General features: G+C 36.2%; 2 protein-coding genes across 25 annotated transcripts in view; one reads left to right on the top strand and one right to left on the bottom strand.

Moving 5' to 3' along the window:
* Nucleotides 1-1,053, bottom strand: part of FAM227B (family with sequence similarity 227 member B) — a 290,230-nt gene extending 289,177 nt beyond the window's left edge. For 12 of the 13 annotated variants that reach the window (XR_008494152.1, XM_054451199.1, XM_054451203.1 and 9 more), the window contains exon 1: nucleotides 689-1,006. The gene's annotated coding sequence lies outside the window, so the exon portion shown is untranslated. Of the gene's footprint in view, nucleotides 1-688 lie in introns of all 13 variants that reach the window. The other variant, XM_054451200.1, reaches the window with a different exon arrangement.
* DTWD1 (DTW domain containing 1) overlaps nucleotides 835-17,990 on the top strand; it is a 35,830-nt gene continuing 18,674 nt past the window's right edge. Inside the window, exons 1-4 of one of the 12 annotated variants that reach the window (XM_054451225.2) lie at nucleotides 835-1,109; nucleotides 5,127-5,445; nucleotides 12,617-12,760; nucleotides 14,976-15,234. In XM_054451225.2, the coding sequence (XP_054307200.1) occupies nucleotides 5,182-5,445; nucleotides 12,617-12,760; nucleotides 14,976-15,234 (667 nt within the window). In that variant the 5' untranslated portion in view covers nucleotides 835-1,109; nucleotides 5,127-5,181. Of the gene's footprint in view, nucleotides 2,441-5,126; nucleotides 5,446-12,616; nucleotides 12,761-14,975; nucleotides 15,235-17,990 lie in introns of all 12 variants that reach the window. The other 11 variants (XM_054451230.2, XM_054451232.2, XM_063652221.1 and 8 more) reach the window with 11 other exon arrangements.

Raw genomic sequence — 17,990 nt, forward strand, 5'->3', positions numbered from 1 at the left:
TTTTTTTAAGTGTAAAGAGATTTCCTTGCTTACAAATGGGTCAAGACTTCCACTAATGGGTCCCACATAATCCCCTTTCCGGTTGAAAAACACTGTCCTAAACCTAAATCATTCTTCAAGGCCTTACCCAAGTCCGAAAAAGAAGCCTTTATTGACCACTCCATTCTCAGCTTTCTTGAAATTCCTGTAATTTATTAAATTCCATTTTTTATCTCAGTAGTAAGAATGTTGCATTTTCTGTACTTGAATTTAACATGCTTTACTTGATATCGTGAGCACTTCTAGGGCATTGTAATGTCCCTTATCTACCACTTGATAAATTCAGAGTACTCAATAAAACATTGCTCAACATTTGACTATTGTGTTTTAAAATCTTAGTTGTTAGAGTGCACTTCAGTTTGGGCATTCTTTGGGGAGAGGCACGGACAAATGTTCTAATAACTTACCCACTTATTATACTTCAAAGTGAAAAAACACAAAGTACTCTTAACTCTATATGCGTGTTTTTATGCAAACTAAATCATAAAGATACAAATGATTTTTCTAATAGCTTTGATTACCATACAGCACACGAAATAATGATATAGCCACGAAAGAGTAATATAACCAAGTTCTCACAACCAAAATATCTTTGGGGTGGGCAAAAATGCAAACTTTTCTCTGGGATCAACATTTCTTCACAACTCACTGCAACTACGCCTTGAGAGTATGTTTCGAGAACCGCTTCCCAATTATGTTGTCCCAGCAAGAATCGGGAGGAAACTGGGTGAAAGCCTGCGAGGCTTGAGGCGGGTCCCGGACGACCGCGGCCCTGCCCCTCGCCGGAGCCTCTCAGGAGAAGTGCGACACCGCCGCTGAGTGAGAGGCTGAGACGGAACTTCCCGTCTAACCCCGCCCCGCTGTCCTCCCAGCCTGTTGTTAAGCCGCGTGGTGTGCGGTGAGCGCGGCCCCGGCCTTAGCAACGACGCTAGTAACTGTCTGGCTCCTCCCTCTGGTGTCGCCGGGAAAGCGCTCCGTCTGGTCCGTGCGCGATCACTGCCCGGCGCGTGGCTCAGGCTCGGGCGGAGCTGGAGACGCGTGGAGCTGTTCGAGGACTCGCGGGTGTGCAGGTCTGAGTACTACTCCGATCCGTGGCGGAGGTCCCCGCGCCTCTCTGGAGACCAGTGGTCTGGCCCCAGAGGTGCGGCCGCGGGAAGTGGACATTCTTTGTCAGGACCCTAGCGGAGGTCGCGCTGGGTGTCGCCTGTGAGGGGGATCCTCGGTCCCTGCGCGGTCTCTTGCTTTTTTTAGGATCTTGCGGGCCCTTTGGGAAAAAGGTTTCCAAATTTTTCCTCAAAAAAAAAAAAAAAAATTATTTTTCCTACTAATGATTTTCGGTGCATTCCGCCCCAACGAAAAGTATGTCCTGGCAAAGTCAGTTCCCTAAGAATCCCATACTTTATTTTATTTTATTTTATTTTTAGTATTTGGAGTGGTTTGTGGGGGGTTGGTTATCACGGAAGGGGAAGCGTAGTACAGACGTAGAATTAGTGATGCCATGCATTGTATTTAAAATATTGAGGTTGTGGTTACATAATAAGCAAAAGAGCCTGTTTCTTACGTCTAAATTATTTATTGGGAATGTAGGACAAATAAGGAAGTATATTAACATTTTCAGTCGCCAGGCCCGCAAAGTTGGATGGTAAAATCAATACTTTAGATCGCAGCATTTAAGGACTAACCCAATGCACCATGAAAACGAAGGCAAGACAGCCTGCTACCATATAGCGGGTGGTGTGGGAAGGGCCATTGATCCTATATAAAAAAGGGTACTACCTTGGATTATGAAAAATGAATGTTGGACCTGTAGGTCCTATGTGACCAAGTTCTTAAAAATACTCTAAAGAAAATTTGAAGTGGTTTTTTTCTAATACTGAATTGGTCCACGATATAGGACAGGGGAGTCTGTATAATGTTCCATTGGGAGGTCAGTCAGCTTACAATAATGGAAGAGGTAGAAGCTTTTTCTGTTATTATTTTGGAGAAAAAAAAAATTGCCAGCCTGCCACTCGTGCTAGGCTGCAGATGGCCCATAAAGGTAGTTTGTCAGATACTTCAGTAGCGAGATGCTTACTGGATGTGTTTTGCAGAATGGTTTTGATTTAGTTAACAAGTGTTTGTTGAGTTCCTGCTGTTGCATAAGAATCAGGAATAGGTGAGCTCAGGGAAGAAATCTGCTCTTACAGAGTTGAATGCTGGAGGGGATAGATTAACTAAAGTACCTCCACAGTAAATGCATTTTTCCATGTCAAATATGTGGAACCAATAATAAGTACTCAAAGATAAAGAGGTTTAAGACATTGCTGTGGCCCATCTATGAGTTAATAAGGAACTGAATTAGAGTCCTGACTTTGAGAGTGAAGATAGAGGATTATCTACAAGGTAGAATTGATGCAACTTGGTGAGTATAATTAATTTGGGGTGGAAATTGGGTAGAAGCAGGAATAAAAAATTAATGTATTTTTAGCCATAAGTTCCAGAATGATGGACGCACCATCACGGTGTTAAAACTGTTAGTTCCTTAGGAACAGTCTTTATGTTTTCTAAGTCTTTTTAGCCCCCATGACTCAAATTGTACTTCCTTGCACATATTTGATGTTAAAAAGTATGTTTTAAATATTTTAAATAACCCCATTTGCAACAAATGATTTTCTCACAGTCGAGGCAGGCTGTTGGCTAGGTTAGGACAGATGCCCTGATCATGTAGTTTCAGAGACCGTTGGAGGGAGCTGCCCATGATTTACAATTGCTGGCCTCTTCTACGTGGCCACCTCAGCCATAAGTGAGAGTATATAGGTGAACTAAGAGGTGGAGCCATAAACATTTCTCTTTTACTGTCTTACAGGTATTCGTGGTGGTTGATTTTTGTAGAGGAAGGTTATTTATATAAGGCTTCACTAATATCCATTTAGTTATGTGGATAGTAGGTCCGTGAACTGCAAAGTGATATTTCTGAGGTATCTCTAGGAGCAATGCACTTTGAGGGCCCTAGGATAACTCCAAAAACTCACCAGTAGTTTTTTGTTAAATGTCAGGCAACCACAGTAACTTTCATGACATCCACAGGAACTGCATTTTTCAGTCCCACTATGCCTGGGCCTTTGAGTGGCACATGCAGTCCCACTAAATAGCTACTGGAATACCCAGGGAAATGAAGTCAGGTTGAGCTACTCCAATCAAATTTCATTTTTTTAGGATGAATCCCATCATCTGAATAACTCAGGACTATTAAAGCCTCAAAGTGTTTCTCTGTGAACCTCAGGCAACACCAGGACAAACCCAAAGAGAGTTTAAGTGAAACTTAGCTTCGTATGTGCAGCAAAGAGATGCCAACAGAGCATTTGCAACTCTAATTTCTGGGGACTATTAGGATCTCTTCCCAAACTTTTTTTTTTCTCTGTTTTAGAGATGGGATCTCACTTTATTGTCCAGACTGTTCTCAAACTCTTGTGCTCAAGTAATCCTCCCATCTTAACCTCCCAAATGCTAGTATTATAGGCATGAGCCACCATGCCCAGCCCTTCCCAAGCTTGGAACTTCCTTAGCTGGGTGGTAGATGGACTCTAGGAGATCTCCAAACCTCCTGAAATTGTGTGCAAAGTATTGTATCTGTATATGCATTTTCTAGGGATGAGGTTTAAGATTTTTATGTGATTCCTAAAAGAATCTGAGGCTCAAGAAAAGAGGGCATCTTAATATCCTGCACTTTTAGTCATTGAGGGCATGGTCACAAAGATCAAAGCCATTTTTAGGCAGGTGAGTTGGAGCGGCAGTCAGGAGTAGGTAAGATTTTCTATTTGTGAGGCAGGAACAAGGGATTGGACCATTGTTCTTAAATACTGCTTTCTTACCCAAAATGCAAATCTGTGCCTAATCAGTACACAGCAAAAATATTTACTGTATTTTGGTTTTCCCCTTGGGTACATTTGGCAAGTACCATTTTCTACTATAACGGGCGTCTTCGTATCTCTTTATTTGGGTCTCAAACTCACTGGGACTTACAATCTTAAAAAAAAAAAAAGAAAGAAAAATTCATTTGATGAGTAATTAAATTAGTGCCACTAACTTCTCAGCAAATTATGTTGTATTTTCTGTTTCTCTGGACGTTTTGTTCACTTTCTATTTGGGAGACCACAAAATGTTTCCTGCTGGAGTCACAGCATTTCTCTTGTCACTGTTTCTACTTAAAGTGCCTGGAGCTTCGTAGTTAAACCACAACGCCAGTAGGCTTTATAATAAGAGAATTATTTTACAGCTGTGGAATGCATATCGAATCAATAGGGCACCAGTGTTGTTTCTCGCTTGAAAGATACCTTCCTTACAGGGTATGCAGATAACAATTTTGGCAGCCATCACCCTTCTTTGAAGAAAATATTAAGTGGGAAAGTTATTTTACCATTTTTCTCTAGTACTAAATCTGAATGATGTATGTTTTTAAAAAGCATAAATTCTTAGAGTAAGTGGACATTAATGTTACTCTGTAAATTTTTAAAATTTATAGGATAATATATTTTACCTTATGGGATATTTTACAAATTGTAATGAGTAGTAGATGCCTCTTATTTTTTATTGGATATTAAGTTTTATATGTATATGCACACATGTACACACACACACACATACGTAGTGTGTGTTTTAAGTTGGAGAGGGTTATATCTTTTAGAACATAACCAACTAAATTTTGCCAATTCCACTAGAATCTTCTATTTTTCATTAATGTCAATTCAAAGTCAGAGCCAACAGGGTTGAATATATCCCTGTCTGATACTAACGTGAAACCATTGCATTCCTAATATCTGGAAAACAAAATTGCCATCTCTGGAACAAAAAAGGGTTCTTGAAAAATGGATTCTCAGTACCTGAACTTTATATTTGAAATAGCTTTGAGTTTATTGCTTTTAATCTTAAGTTTTAAAGTATGCCAATTTAGTGGTTTAAAACATGTTTAATAAGTACTAAAACAGCACACAATTGTGACTTAAATTGAGTAATTTTCTTTGTAGACTGTTTTTATTTTGTCTACAAAATAAAAATTTTATTTTTATTTCTGTTTTTATTTTGCCTTCTCTTGACACTTTTTTTTACAGTGCACCTATGATATGTGTTTTAGAAATAGCTGTTAAACTTTGGTTTGAATGAAGAATGTCTCTCAATCCACCTATATTTCTCAAACGAAGTGAAGAAAATAATTCAAAATTTGTGGAAACAAAACAGTCACAAACTACTTCCATAGCTTCAGAAGATCCCCTTCAAAACTTATGTTTAGCATCTCAAGAAGTTCTTCAAAAAGCTCAGCAAAGTGGAAGATCAAAATGTCTCAAATGTGGTGGTTCCAGAATGTTCTACTGCTATACATGTTATGTTCCAGTTGAAAATGTACCCATTGAACAGATTCCACTTGTGAAGGTTAGTAAGAAATTTAATTGTTTGAAAGTATGAAAATAGATTTTTTAAAAACATCTCATGTATACCTACTCTAATTGATAAACTTAATAAATAATGTTATTATTGTTAGAAACAAGTGCTTGCTGCTGCAAAGAAAAACTAGCACTTAGACAGAAAATTTCTCAGCAGGGCACATTTACTTCTGCAGAAGGGTGCTGCCTGCATCTGCCTGATCGCAAGAGCACATGGAACAAAGGAAGGAAGGGATTTTTAACCCTAATGCAGTTCCTGTCCCTGTGTCCTTCCCTTATTGGCTAGGGTTGGACCACACAATCAAAACTGATTCCAGTTGGCTAAGACTTAAACTTTTCCAAATAGGGTAAATGCACGATTTGTAAAAGGAGGGGTTAGGAGTGGTCTGTCCACTATAGTATAAGGCATGTCTGGACATGTTTGGCCATGTCAGGGCACAACAAGAGTGGGAGGGTTGTTTGCAGGCTGGAAACGAGAGTACAAGGAGCTTGGGCTTCTGAACAAAGAACAAGAACGTCACACAATTAAACCTTTTGAAGAGGAATTTATCATTCCTAGCATTATGAAAATGAAGTGTATTTATGGAAAATTTAGTCCTACAGACTACTAAACCTCTTTGTTTTTCTTGTCTCTGGGTCTGAAATGGTGTTTTTAATGAAACCAATTAATTTTTCATTAATGATTTTAATTTATTTACAACATGGGAAAAGTGTGATATAAACATATGAATACTAAAAAAAAAGTTTATAGACACCCTGAAGGAGCTCCAAACACTCATGTCTTTGGACTGCTCCTTGAGAAAACACTATTCTAGTAGAATTAGAGTTGATTTTCACCTAGGATTTTGTGACTTATCCTATACATGGGGATGGAGCACATTTCATTGACCAAAATGAAAATAAAGTAAAATTTAAAAACTAAGACCAATTCCCTGGGCTGTGTTATCATTAGAGTGATTTTAAGCCCGATTTGATTGCTTACCTTTATACTTTTTGGTGCTTACCAAGACTACTTTTGTATAGGTAAAAGGTCTGTAGAACATCATGTCTACATAATCAAAGAATTTATTATATATATGTTAACTTGTCTAACATTATCCCAAACTTTAGGAATAAATTAATTAATGTATAAAATTTGACTGTGTAAGACTTTAGAGAGACTAAATTCTACACATGGACTCATTAGAACTTGCCAGTAAAAAAAAAAATAAGTTGTAGCTATATTTTAAAATATTTGTTTTGATGATTTTAAAGTTCATTTGAATTTGAAGTAAGAAGAGTACTTTGCAAATGTCCAACAATGATAGACTGGATTAAGCAAATGTGGCACATATACACCCTGGAATACTATGCAGCCATAAAAAATGATGAGTTCATGTCCTTTGTAGGGACATGGATGAAATTGGAAATCATCATTCTCAGTAAACTATCGCAAGAACAAAAAACCAAACACCGCATATTCTCACTCATAGGTGGGAATTGAACAATGAGAACACATGGACACAGGAAGGGGAACATCACACTCTGGGGACTGTTGTGGGGTGGGGGGAGGGGAGAGGGATAGCATTAGGAGATATACCTAATACTAAATGACGAGTTAATGGGTGCAGCACACCAGCATGGCACATGTATACATATGTAACTAACCTGTACATTGTGCACATGTACCCTAAGACTTAAAGTATAATAATAATAAAATTAAATTAAATTAAAAAAAAAAGAGTACTTTGACACTCATATTTTATTTGAATTTCAGTTTAGCCTATATCATCTTGGCCCGTCCATGGTCTCCTCAGCATCTAAAATCACATGTATAGGCTAATGGAAAGTTTACTAGCCAAGAATAAGTAAGTGTGGAATTTAATATGAGCTTCACAGTTTGCTCAGAAAAAACAAGAACTTGAGGGTAATAATTATTTTCAAGTTTCCCATTATCTTACATGAATGTTACATTTTGAAGTATGGTTTTTGAAGTATATGTAGAATTATTCTATTTTACATTTCTCTCATAGCCACATAAAGAAGGGATTCCATTAAAAGATTTATCCTAAGGTGTATTGTATTAAAAAATGGATTACGTATTATAATAATAATAATCAGTAATATAGTTACAGGGCTGATATTTTCATAGATATTTAATAATAGAGGGTATTTTCCAAATCAGTGGTCTAATATACACCATTTAATAGAAATGACTCAAGACATTAGTGTTTGATCATCTCTCAATGGTCTGGACTGTGCAGAGTTTTCTAAAATGTTTATATTTTAATGGCCTTGTATAAAATTTGATACTTTAATATACATTAATGGTAATAACAACTCTACAAAATGTTCTTTCCAATTTTTACTTTATTTTTATTTTAACAAATCATTCAGCATTTGCTTTTAGATATCCTACTTGTGAAGGGAGGATGACAATATAATGAGTAATTCCCTCCCAATTTTAGTCTAGGGTATGCATTCATAAATATAGTCATATGTCTCCTAATGACAGGGGTACATTCTGAGAAATGTGTCCTGAGAAATGAGTCGTTAGGCAAATTCACTGTTGTGCAAACATCATAGAATGTACTTACACAACCTTCATAGTATAGCCTACTATACACCTGGACAATACCTATTGCTCCTAGCCTACAAAATCTGTACAGCATGTTACTGTACTGCATACTGTACATAGTTGTACACACAATGGTATTAGTGTATCTAAACAAATATAAGCGTAGAAAAGTACAGTAGAAGTACAGTATAAAAATAGTAATCCTTTATGGGCACTTAGCATGAATGGAGTTTGCAGGACTGGAAGTTGTTCTTGGTGAGTCAGTGGTGAGTTGTGAGTGAATGTGAAGGCCTGTAATGTTACTGTACACTATTGTAGTTTTTATAAACACTGTGTACTTAGGGTACACTACATTTATGAAAAATATTTTTCTTCAATAATAAATTAGCTTACTGTGACTTTTTTACTTTATAAACTTTTTTAAAAACTTGTGATAACACTTAGATTTATACACAAACACATTGCACAGCTGAACAAAAATATTTTATTTCTTTATAGTCTTATTCTATAACCCTTTTCCTATTTTTCTTATTTATTTATTTTTACTTTTTAAACTGTTTTGTTGAAAACCAAGACATAAACACATTACCCTAGGCTTACGCAGTGTCAGGATCATCAGTATCACTGTCTTCTTCCACCTGCACATTTTGTCCCACTGGAAGCTCTTCAGGGGCAATGTATGGAGCTGTCACCTCCTATGATAGCAATGCCTTCTTCTGGAATACCTCCTTAAGGACCTGCCTGAGGCTATTTTACAGTTAACATTTCTTTTTTCTAATTAGGATGAGTGTACTCTAAAACTAAAAAAATTAAGTGTAGTATAGTAAGTATATAAACCAGTAACAGATTTATATTACCATTATTAAACATTATTTTATATCTTGCTTTTATATGACTGGCAGTGCAGTAGGTTTGTTTACATCAGCATCATCACAAGCATATGAGTACTGCACTATGGTGCAATGTTACAATGGTTATACTTCGCAAGGCCATAGGAATTTAGAGCCTAGAATTTAAAAGGCTCTCTTGGGGAAAGTTGATAATCCCATGGGAAAATGCTTAGGTCTCCTTGTCAGTAGCATTTTGATAAACTTGGGCAGAAGGATTTGTGGTAAGTCTCTTTTATAAAACATAGGTGTTCGAGAGCAGATTGATATTCTTTACTTGTTTGAAAACAATGTCTCTACTCAGACTGCCCTCTGGTCAACACTATTTTTTTTTTTTTAAACACAGTTAAGCTTTAATGTCCATACGAAGCCTCAGAGCAAATGTTTTTGTAGCTTGTAAAAAAGCAAATTTTTTTCTTTCTTTCTTTTTTAATTATACTTTAAGTTCTTGGATACATGTGCAGAACTTGCAGGTTTGTTACATAGATACACAAGTGCCATGGTGGTTTGCTTGCTGCACCCATCATCTACATTAGGTATTGCTCCTAATGCTATCCCTCCCCTAGCCCCCCCACCCCAGACAGGCTCCAGTGTGTGATGTTCCCCTCCCTGTGTCCATGTGTTCTCATTGTTCAACTCCTACTTATGAGTGAGAACATGCGTTGTTTGGTTTTCTGTTCCTGTGTGGTCAACACTATTATTGTTACTCTGTACTCTTGTCATTATTTAAGAAATAATCTTCTTTTAACATGTGTGAACTAGAACACAAACATGGATTTCCATGATTTGATCTGTTTCTGTGCTTTGGTTTTATGATGCGAGAGATCTCATGCTCATGGAAAACTAACAATACCTGGATTGTGTACAGGTTTTGCATAATTATGCTTGCAGACTTTAGTTCATAAAGCTTTCTCTTTTATCATATAATTAAAAAAATAGGCTAGGCACATGATTTATAAAATTTGTCAATAACACGCCTGTGTTCTTGATATAAATGATACCCTCCAAGATAGCTAGCTGGTCAGAAATATTGATAGCTTTTGGAATTTTCAGCTTTACTCATCAGCCATATAAGAAGGTCACTTTTATGATCTGCTTTCTTTTTCTTTTCTTGTCATGATCTGCTTTTTTTTCTTTTCTTACTTCCCACCTTCCCTGGGCTAAGATAATACTGATGTGGTGCTCAGAGACCCTAGGGAGAGGGAAGGTAGTTTCAACTGAGACCCAGCGTCATGAGGAAATTCTGATGTAGTGTTCAGCCAGAAGTAGACTGATGTAAAATCATTTGTGAACTGCCTACTTAAATGGTAAATTTTCCGTAACTAGAAGTTGGTTTGATGATTAGAAGCAATTGGGCCTAACTTATAAAAGATCATTGGGCCTAACTTATAAATGATTGCTAGGCCTAAGCGGGGAGGGTGGGAGATACAATGTTTGAAACCCTAATTGAAAACTATTTGGGGAATTTATTTGTAGGCCAAGGTCCTCCTGGGGTGTATTATTTATACTGTTCTGTCCCCAACATAATTGTCCAGGAAGAAAAAAATTTGAAATTGAAATTATTTAGTAGCTGCTCCATTCAAAAATAGTTTTGGAACTAATGACACACACACAGAACATGGAAGAACCTCAAAATAATTATTCTTAGCTAAAGTCAAATGAAGAGTGTATATTGTATAATTTCATTTATATAAAATTCTAGAAAGTACAAACTATAGTGGCAGTGGATTACTGATTGCCTGAAGAGGGCAGTGGTTGATGGTGAGAGGAGAAGGAGGAAGGGCATGAGAAGACTTTTGATAGTGGCAAATCATTATTTTGACTGTAGCAATGGATTCAAGAATTTAACATATGTTAAAACTTATTAGATTGTACACTTTAAATATGTACAGTTTAAGACATAAGAAAAATAGTTTTGTCCTCCAGGGTAAAATAGTGTGCCCAGGGTAAATTCCTAGAATCCTACTTATTTAGCATGGGATGGGAACTTGGAGATGGTGGGAACTACCAAATAAAACAAAAGGTCATTTAAAAGCTGAAGTCAACACATCTCCAGAGGGTTTCTTATATATAGTAAGGGAGATATGATTTGGCATTTTTTTCATAATCATGGCTGAATGCAGTACTTGTATAAGCATTACAAAGAGAGCTAAACCAAAAAAGCCGAAGCGAAATAAGAAAAATATAATTTACAAAATCCAAGAGAATATTATTTTTGCATAGATACATGTTACAGACAACATCTATAACAAATAATGGAACTTCAAGGGAAATACTTAGGCAACAGGGGTCCCCAATCCCCAGACCACAGACCAGTACTGGTCCTAAGGAACAAGGCCGCACACCAAGAGGTGAGCTGCCGGAGAGCAAGCAAAGCTTCCGTCTGTATTTACAGCCGCTCCCCATCACTCGCATTACCACCTGAGCTCTGCCTCCTGTCAGATCAGCGGCAGCATTAGATTCTCATAGGAGCATGAACCCTGTTGTGAACTGTGCATACAAGGGACCTAGATTGCATGCTCCTTATGAGAATCTAATGCCTGAAGATCTGTCACTGTCTCCCATGTCCTAGATGGGACCATCAAGTTGCAGGAAAACAAGCTCAGGGCTCCTGCTGATTTTACATTATGGTGAGTTGTATAATTATTTCATTATATATTATAATGTAATAATAGAAATAAAGTGCACAATAAGTGTAATGTGCTTGAATCATCCCCAAACCCTCTCCCCCAACCCTGGTCTGTGGAAAAATTGTCTTCCACGAAACCAGTCCTTCTTGGTGCCAGAAAGATTGGGGACTATTTAGGCAAGATGATTTTGAAGAGAGTTTTGTAATATAAAGATTATACCTCTTAGATCTATTATTACTATTTTTTAATTGATAATTATTTAATTTGTGCTGTTGAAAATGTGATGCCGAAAATCATGATGTTTCCTGCAAAGGATAACTGTTTTGACTTGAAAGTATGTCTAAGGAACAGAATTTCAACTTGAATTTTAGATCTGAAGCTTTTTGCCCAAACTTATATTTCCTTTTAAAATAGCGTAAGAGGCCGGGTGTGGTGGCTCACTCGTAATCTCAGCACTTTGGGAGGCTGAGGCAGGCAGATCGCTTGAGGTCAGGAGTTCAAGACCAACCTGGCCAACATGGTGAAAACCCATCTCTACTAAAAAAATACAACAATTAGCTGGGCATGGTGGCAGGTGCCTGTAATGCCAGCTACTTGGGAGGCTGAGGCAGAATTGCTTAACCCAGGAGATGGAGGTTGCAGCACCACTGCATTCCAGCCTGGGTGGCAGAGTGAGAGTCCATCTCAAGATAAATAAATAAAAATAAAATAAAATGGCATAAAATAGGCAAACCTAAAGTTTATAGGATTTACTAAAATGTCTTTGGCACACATGGTGAAATGCAGAGAATTGGAGTTAATATAACTTAAATGAAAATGACATTGGAGCTTTGCTTTAAGAGAAGATTCTCTGTTAAATGAGTTGAAAATAGTTGTCCTAATACATGAATAACAATGCCAAGGAAGAAATTTGGCTTGGTTTTGTAACAATCACCATTCTTAATATTCTGGTATATCTTTTAAACCATACCCATATTTACAGGAATTTATTGTGAGCTTCCTATTTAGCTTTAAAGACCCTTTTTATTAACATAAAAATTAAAATGTTTATATTTGTTTTTTTATTTGTCCTTTTTTTACCTTTAGCTTCCATTGAAGATTGACATCATTAAACATCCAAATGAAACAGATGGCAAAAGTACTGCTATACATGCAAAACTCTTAGCACCTGAATTTGTAAACATTTACACGTATCCTTGTATTCCAGAATATGAAGAAAAGGACCATGAAGTAGGCAACTTAGTTTTTATAACTCTTCACATTGGATATAAAAATGAATTTTAACCTCCATTGCCTTTCTGAACTTACTGAAACATAATTTAATATTTTTCTTAATAAAGTATTATGCTCAGGTAGTGTTAGACAATATACAGTTTATTTCATTGATATCTTCAAAGATCAGATGATTCTAGACTGCTATGCGTTTTTGAGTCTTTCTGCATTTCATAGCTCTTCTGCCTTGTTTCTTCAGGTTTTTACTCCTTGCCAATACTATTGTGCCTGCTTTTACTTTTTCTCCTCTCTTTCTGTTTGTGCTAAATATAGATGATCTAATTTGATGCAAACTGGGAAACCAGATTACAAATATTGTTGGAATTTCTCTAAAAGAAGAAAGACTGAGTTAGGATATTCAGGAATCCTCCTAAATTAAGAGCTTTAGTGCATAGCCTTCATAACATTTCTTTTGGTTGTTCAGAGGCCTTCCTTGCTCATTTTTAGATTCTTAATTGGTTTTCACCCAGTTGCAATTGTCACATTGGTGAGATATTATGGGTCTTCTTGCTGAAAAGTAATTTTACAATGTGTCTCAAAAAATTAAGGCCTTGGGTACTGAAAGAAGCATGTAAAAAAAGCCTTTTGGTCTCTTGGAGGCCATTTGTTGGTGTGGCTAATACAGAAACAAAATTAAAAATTAGTGCATTCATTTGTTCCAGGAAGAACTTGGTAAATTTTTACTTTTATATATATATATATATATATGTGTGTATTTTTTTGGTTGAGTTTATATAAAAAATTATGTTTGTAAATAATATTTGAGTTTTGGATCTAGGAAAATGTTTCTTTCTCTGGTCAGCTAGACTCCATTTATGTTGATTAAATAGAATGTAGTGCTATGTTCTGTAAGGAGATGTGATATGCTTATAATTTAAGAAAATTCAGAAGCCCTGGACTTTGCTAACTGGATATAGGGGGAAATATAGACATGTGTTAAGAATATTTAAAAACTTTTACAACTTTGAAAAGTATAAAATTCAAGGTTTTTGCTTTTTAAGAGTCTTGCTCTGTTGCCCAGGTTGGAATGCAGTGGCATGATCACAGCTTGCTGCAGCCTTAAATTTCTGGGCCCAAGCAATCCCCGTACCTCAGGCTCCCAAGTAGCTGAGGCCATGGGTGTGCGCCACTACTCCCAGCTGATATTTTTATTCCTTGTAGAGACAGGTCTCACTGTGTTGCCCAGGCTGGTCTCGAACTCCTAGGGCTCAAGTGATCCTCTCACCTTGGCCTCCCAAAGTGCTGGGATTACAGATATGAGCCACTGTGCTCGGCCAAGATTTTTTGTTTTGTAATTTTATTTTACTGTGATTTTGTTTTTATCTTTTTATTTTAAAAATTTGTGTGCTCATTGAAGATAATTTGGGAAATAGAGAAACATATGGGGATAAAATTCCCTTGATTCGCCGTCATTTATTCATTTAACAAATATTTACTTGGTGCCTGCTTTGTGCCAGGAGCTGTTCAGACATTGGAAACTCTAACAATATAAATCTCAGTAAAAATGTGCAGAAAGAAAAGCGGTATCATATTTATGTAATTTTTCCTGGAAGGTTAGATTTTTTCATTTTAATTTTTCACTGTAATAAATATACTTAGATAGTGTAAGTGTCTGTGTTTAGGATTATTTTATTATATTCCCATAATGAGATCGTTGAACCAAAGGGTATGAATATTTTAACACTCTTGATTTAAATTGTCAAATTGCTTCCATGAAGAGTTATGCTATTTAATCCTGCCCTCAAACCACCATTTCCTCACCAGCATTCACTATATCATTTGTTTTATCTTTGGCTTATGATATAGATGAAGATGGCATTTAATCATTGAACAGTTTTCAGTGGTTCTTTTACGAAGTATCATGTACTTTGCTTTTTATCTTATGAAAAATTATATAATTTAGTCTTTTTATTTCAAATATGATTAACTTGGCATCTAGCAATCAGTGAATAACTTATTTTGAAATAATAGTTTTAATTAGTATATTATGATTATAAATTACTAGGGGAGAGCCAAAAACTTTACCATACATATTAAAGAACCATATACAATAGAACCTAATGCTTGTTTCTCAGATATTCAAGATGTCTTTCTTAAAATTTTAAGTCAATCAAAATTTATATATTTTGAGGATCATAGTAGCACACTGCTAACCCAATTTTCTTTGCTTTAGGTTGCACTCGTTTTTCCTGGACCTCAGTCTATCTCAATAAAAGATATTTCTTTTCATCTGCAAAAAAGGATTCAAAATAATGTTAGAGGCAAAAATGATGACCCTGACAAGCCATCTTTTAAACGCAAAAGAGCTGAAGAACAAGAGTTCTGTGATTTGAATGACAGCAAGTGCAAAGGCACAACACTGAAAAAAATTATATTTATAGATAGCACCTGGAACCAAACAAACAAAATATTCACTGATGAGCGACTTCAAGGTAAAAAAAAAAAAAAAAAAAAAAAGTTTTTTTGGACTGCTCTTCCCTCAGACTTATTTTGAAAAAACTTCAAACTTACAGATAATTTGAAAGAAGAGTTACATTGACTACCTATACATTTTGCCATATTTACTTTATTTCTCTATGTCTTTTTATTATATATGTGAGTGTGTATTTATATATTATATATATTTTTGGGTAATCAATTGAAAGTAAGTTTCAGGCTTTGTAACACTTCACCCTTAAATATTAAGTGTACATTTTCCTTTTTTTTTTTTTGAGACAGTCCCACTCTGTTGCCCAGGCTGGAGTGCAATGGCGCAATCTTGGCTCGCTGCAACCTCCTCCTCCTGGGTTCAAGTGATCCTCCCACCTCAGCCTCCCAGGTAGCTGGGATTACAGGTGCCCACCACCACACCTGCCTAAATTTTGTATTTTTAGTAGAGACAGGGATTTGCCATGTTGGCCAGGCTGGTCTCAAACTCCTGACCTCAGGTGATCCTCCTGCCTTGGCCTCCCAAAGTGCTGGGATTATAGGCATGAGCTACCATGTCCGGCCTAAGTGTACATTTTCTAAGAATAAGAATATTCTCCTATATTAATAAAGAATGACATCTCTTTTATAAACACCCTAGTGGTGAACACATTTACTAAGAAGTTAGATCTTCTCTTTTGTTTTTTGTTTTTTGCCTTACAGGTTTTTTGTTGTTGTTGTGGTTGTTTGTTTGTTTGTTTTTGAGAGGGAGTCTTGCTCTGTTGCCCAGGCTGGCAGTGGTGCAATCTCGGCTCACTGCAACCTCTGCCTCCTGGGGTCAGGCGATTGTCCTGCCTCAGCCTTGCTAGGATTACAGGCACGCCATCACCATGCCTGGCTAATTTTTTTGTATTTTCATAGAGACGGGTTTCACCCTGTTGGCCAGGCTGGTCTCAAACTCCTGACCTCAGGTGATCCGCCTGCCCCGGCCTCCCAAAGTGCTGGGATTACAGGTGTGAACCACCGCACCCAGCCTTCCTTCCACTTTTTAAAAATAACTTTTTTGAGGAAGAATTAACATGTAATAAACTACATATGTTTCAAGAGTATTAAAGTTTTCTCATATGTGTACAGCTGTGAGACCATCACTACAAGTTAGAAAATGAACCTATCCATCCCCTGCCAAAGTTTCTGCCTGACCTTTTATGATCTTTCTCATACAACTTTCCCCACAGCACACTTCCACACTCTCCAACCCCATCTCTAATCAATGATCTATATCTAATCATTATAGATTAGATGCATTTTCTGGAATATTACATAAATTGAATCATATAGTATGTACTCTTTTCCTTTTTTAGATTTGGCTTTCTCACACAAAATAAATAACTCATTTTTGTTGTAGCATGTATCAATAGGTCATACATTTATTGCCAAGTAGTATTTCGTTGTATGGATATGCTACAATTAGTGTTATCTATTTATCTTTTGATGGACATTTACACTGGTTGTTTCCCAGTTTCTACTATTTCAAATAAAGTTGCTATGACACTTGTGTAAAAAAAAAAAAAAAGATGTTCTCCTGTATAATAAATACAGTACCATTATCACTCCTAAGAAAATTAATGAAAATTACAGAATATCATTAGTATACTGTCCATATTCAAATTTCCCTAATTGACCCAAAAATACCTTTTGTAGCTTCCCCCCATATAGCATTTAAACTCGTCACAGTTTATTTGGTTATTATGTATCTCTAGTCTCTTTTAATCTAGAGTAGTCCTGTTTTTGTTTTTCATGACTTCGACTTTTGTGAAGAGGACAGGTCAATTGTCTGAATGTTTCATTGTGATTAGTTTCAGTCTAAATATATTGGCTAGGACACTTACAGGTAAGGATAAATCCAGGGTTGTCTATGTCTAGTTTATATCTATCGTTTGGGTATAATTATTAATAACATGTAATTTTACTCTCAGAAATGAACCTTTTAGCTGATAAATTGTATGGCTAACCAATTCATAGGTGAATTCATACTTTATTGTTGCATCAAATTAGGATGCACATAATGCAAATTGTTCTATTGTTTGTGATAACTTTCATTACTTGATTAAAGTGGTGATTGCCCAATCTCTCCATTATAAAGGTTTATTTTTTCTCTTTGTAAGTAGTAGTAATCTATGGGGTGATGTTTTCAGACTATGGACTGTTTCCCAAAAACTTTTCACCAGTGATTTTAGTATTCATTGATGATCCCTGCATAAGTTGAATAATTACATTGAGAATTGAAAAATAGTAAAATTTTAATTACATGATTTCTTCCTACATTAGTTAGCCAGTATTCTTATCTAAAGAAGAGCTTTTCCTTTTTCCCCTGTTCTTTATTTCTTTCTCTTTCCACCCCTTTTTGAGATCACTATGATCTTATGGATTTTCTTTTTAATTCAATGTGCTATAATTTATTATAGCATATTGATGCTAATCTTTTTGATAATAATCTTTTTGATGCTCTAGTTCTCTCAAATTTTGCCAGTGGAAACCTTTCAAGTACTTCATGGCATGGCCTCATTTTTGGTACAACAGGCAAGTTTACTTGCACTTTTTTTCTGTCTCAGACCTGGAATCAATTGTTTTTCTAAGAAGCTATAGTTTCTTTTAGTAGGAAATGGTATTAGAAACTAAGATCTGGTAAATTCATTACTTTTGGGATGTCATTGCTTCAATGGATAGAGCCAGGAAAAATACATAGTTATGTATCATGAGTTCACACAGATAGTTCCAATTC

Source organism: Pongo pygmaeus, chromosome 16 (assembly GCF_028885625.2).
Source record: "Pongo pygmaeus isolate AG05252 chromosome 16, NHGRI_mPonPyg2-v2.0_pri, whole genome shotgun sequence".
Classification (NCBI taxonomy): Eukaryota; Metazoa; Chordata; class Mammalia; order Primates; family Hominidae; genus Pongo; species Pongo pygmaeus.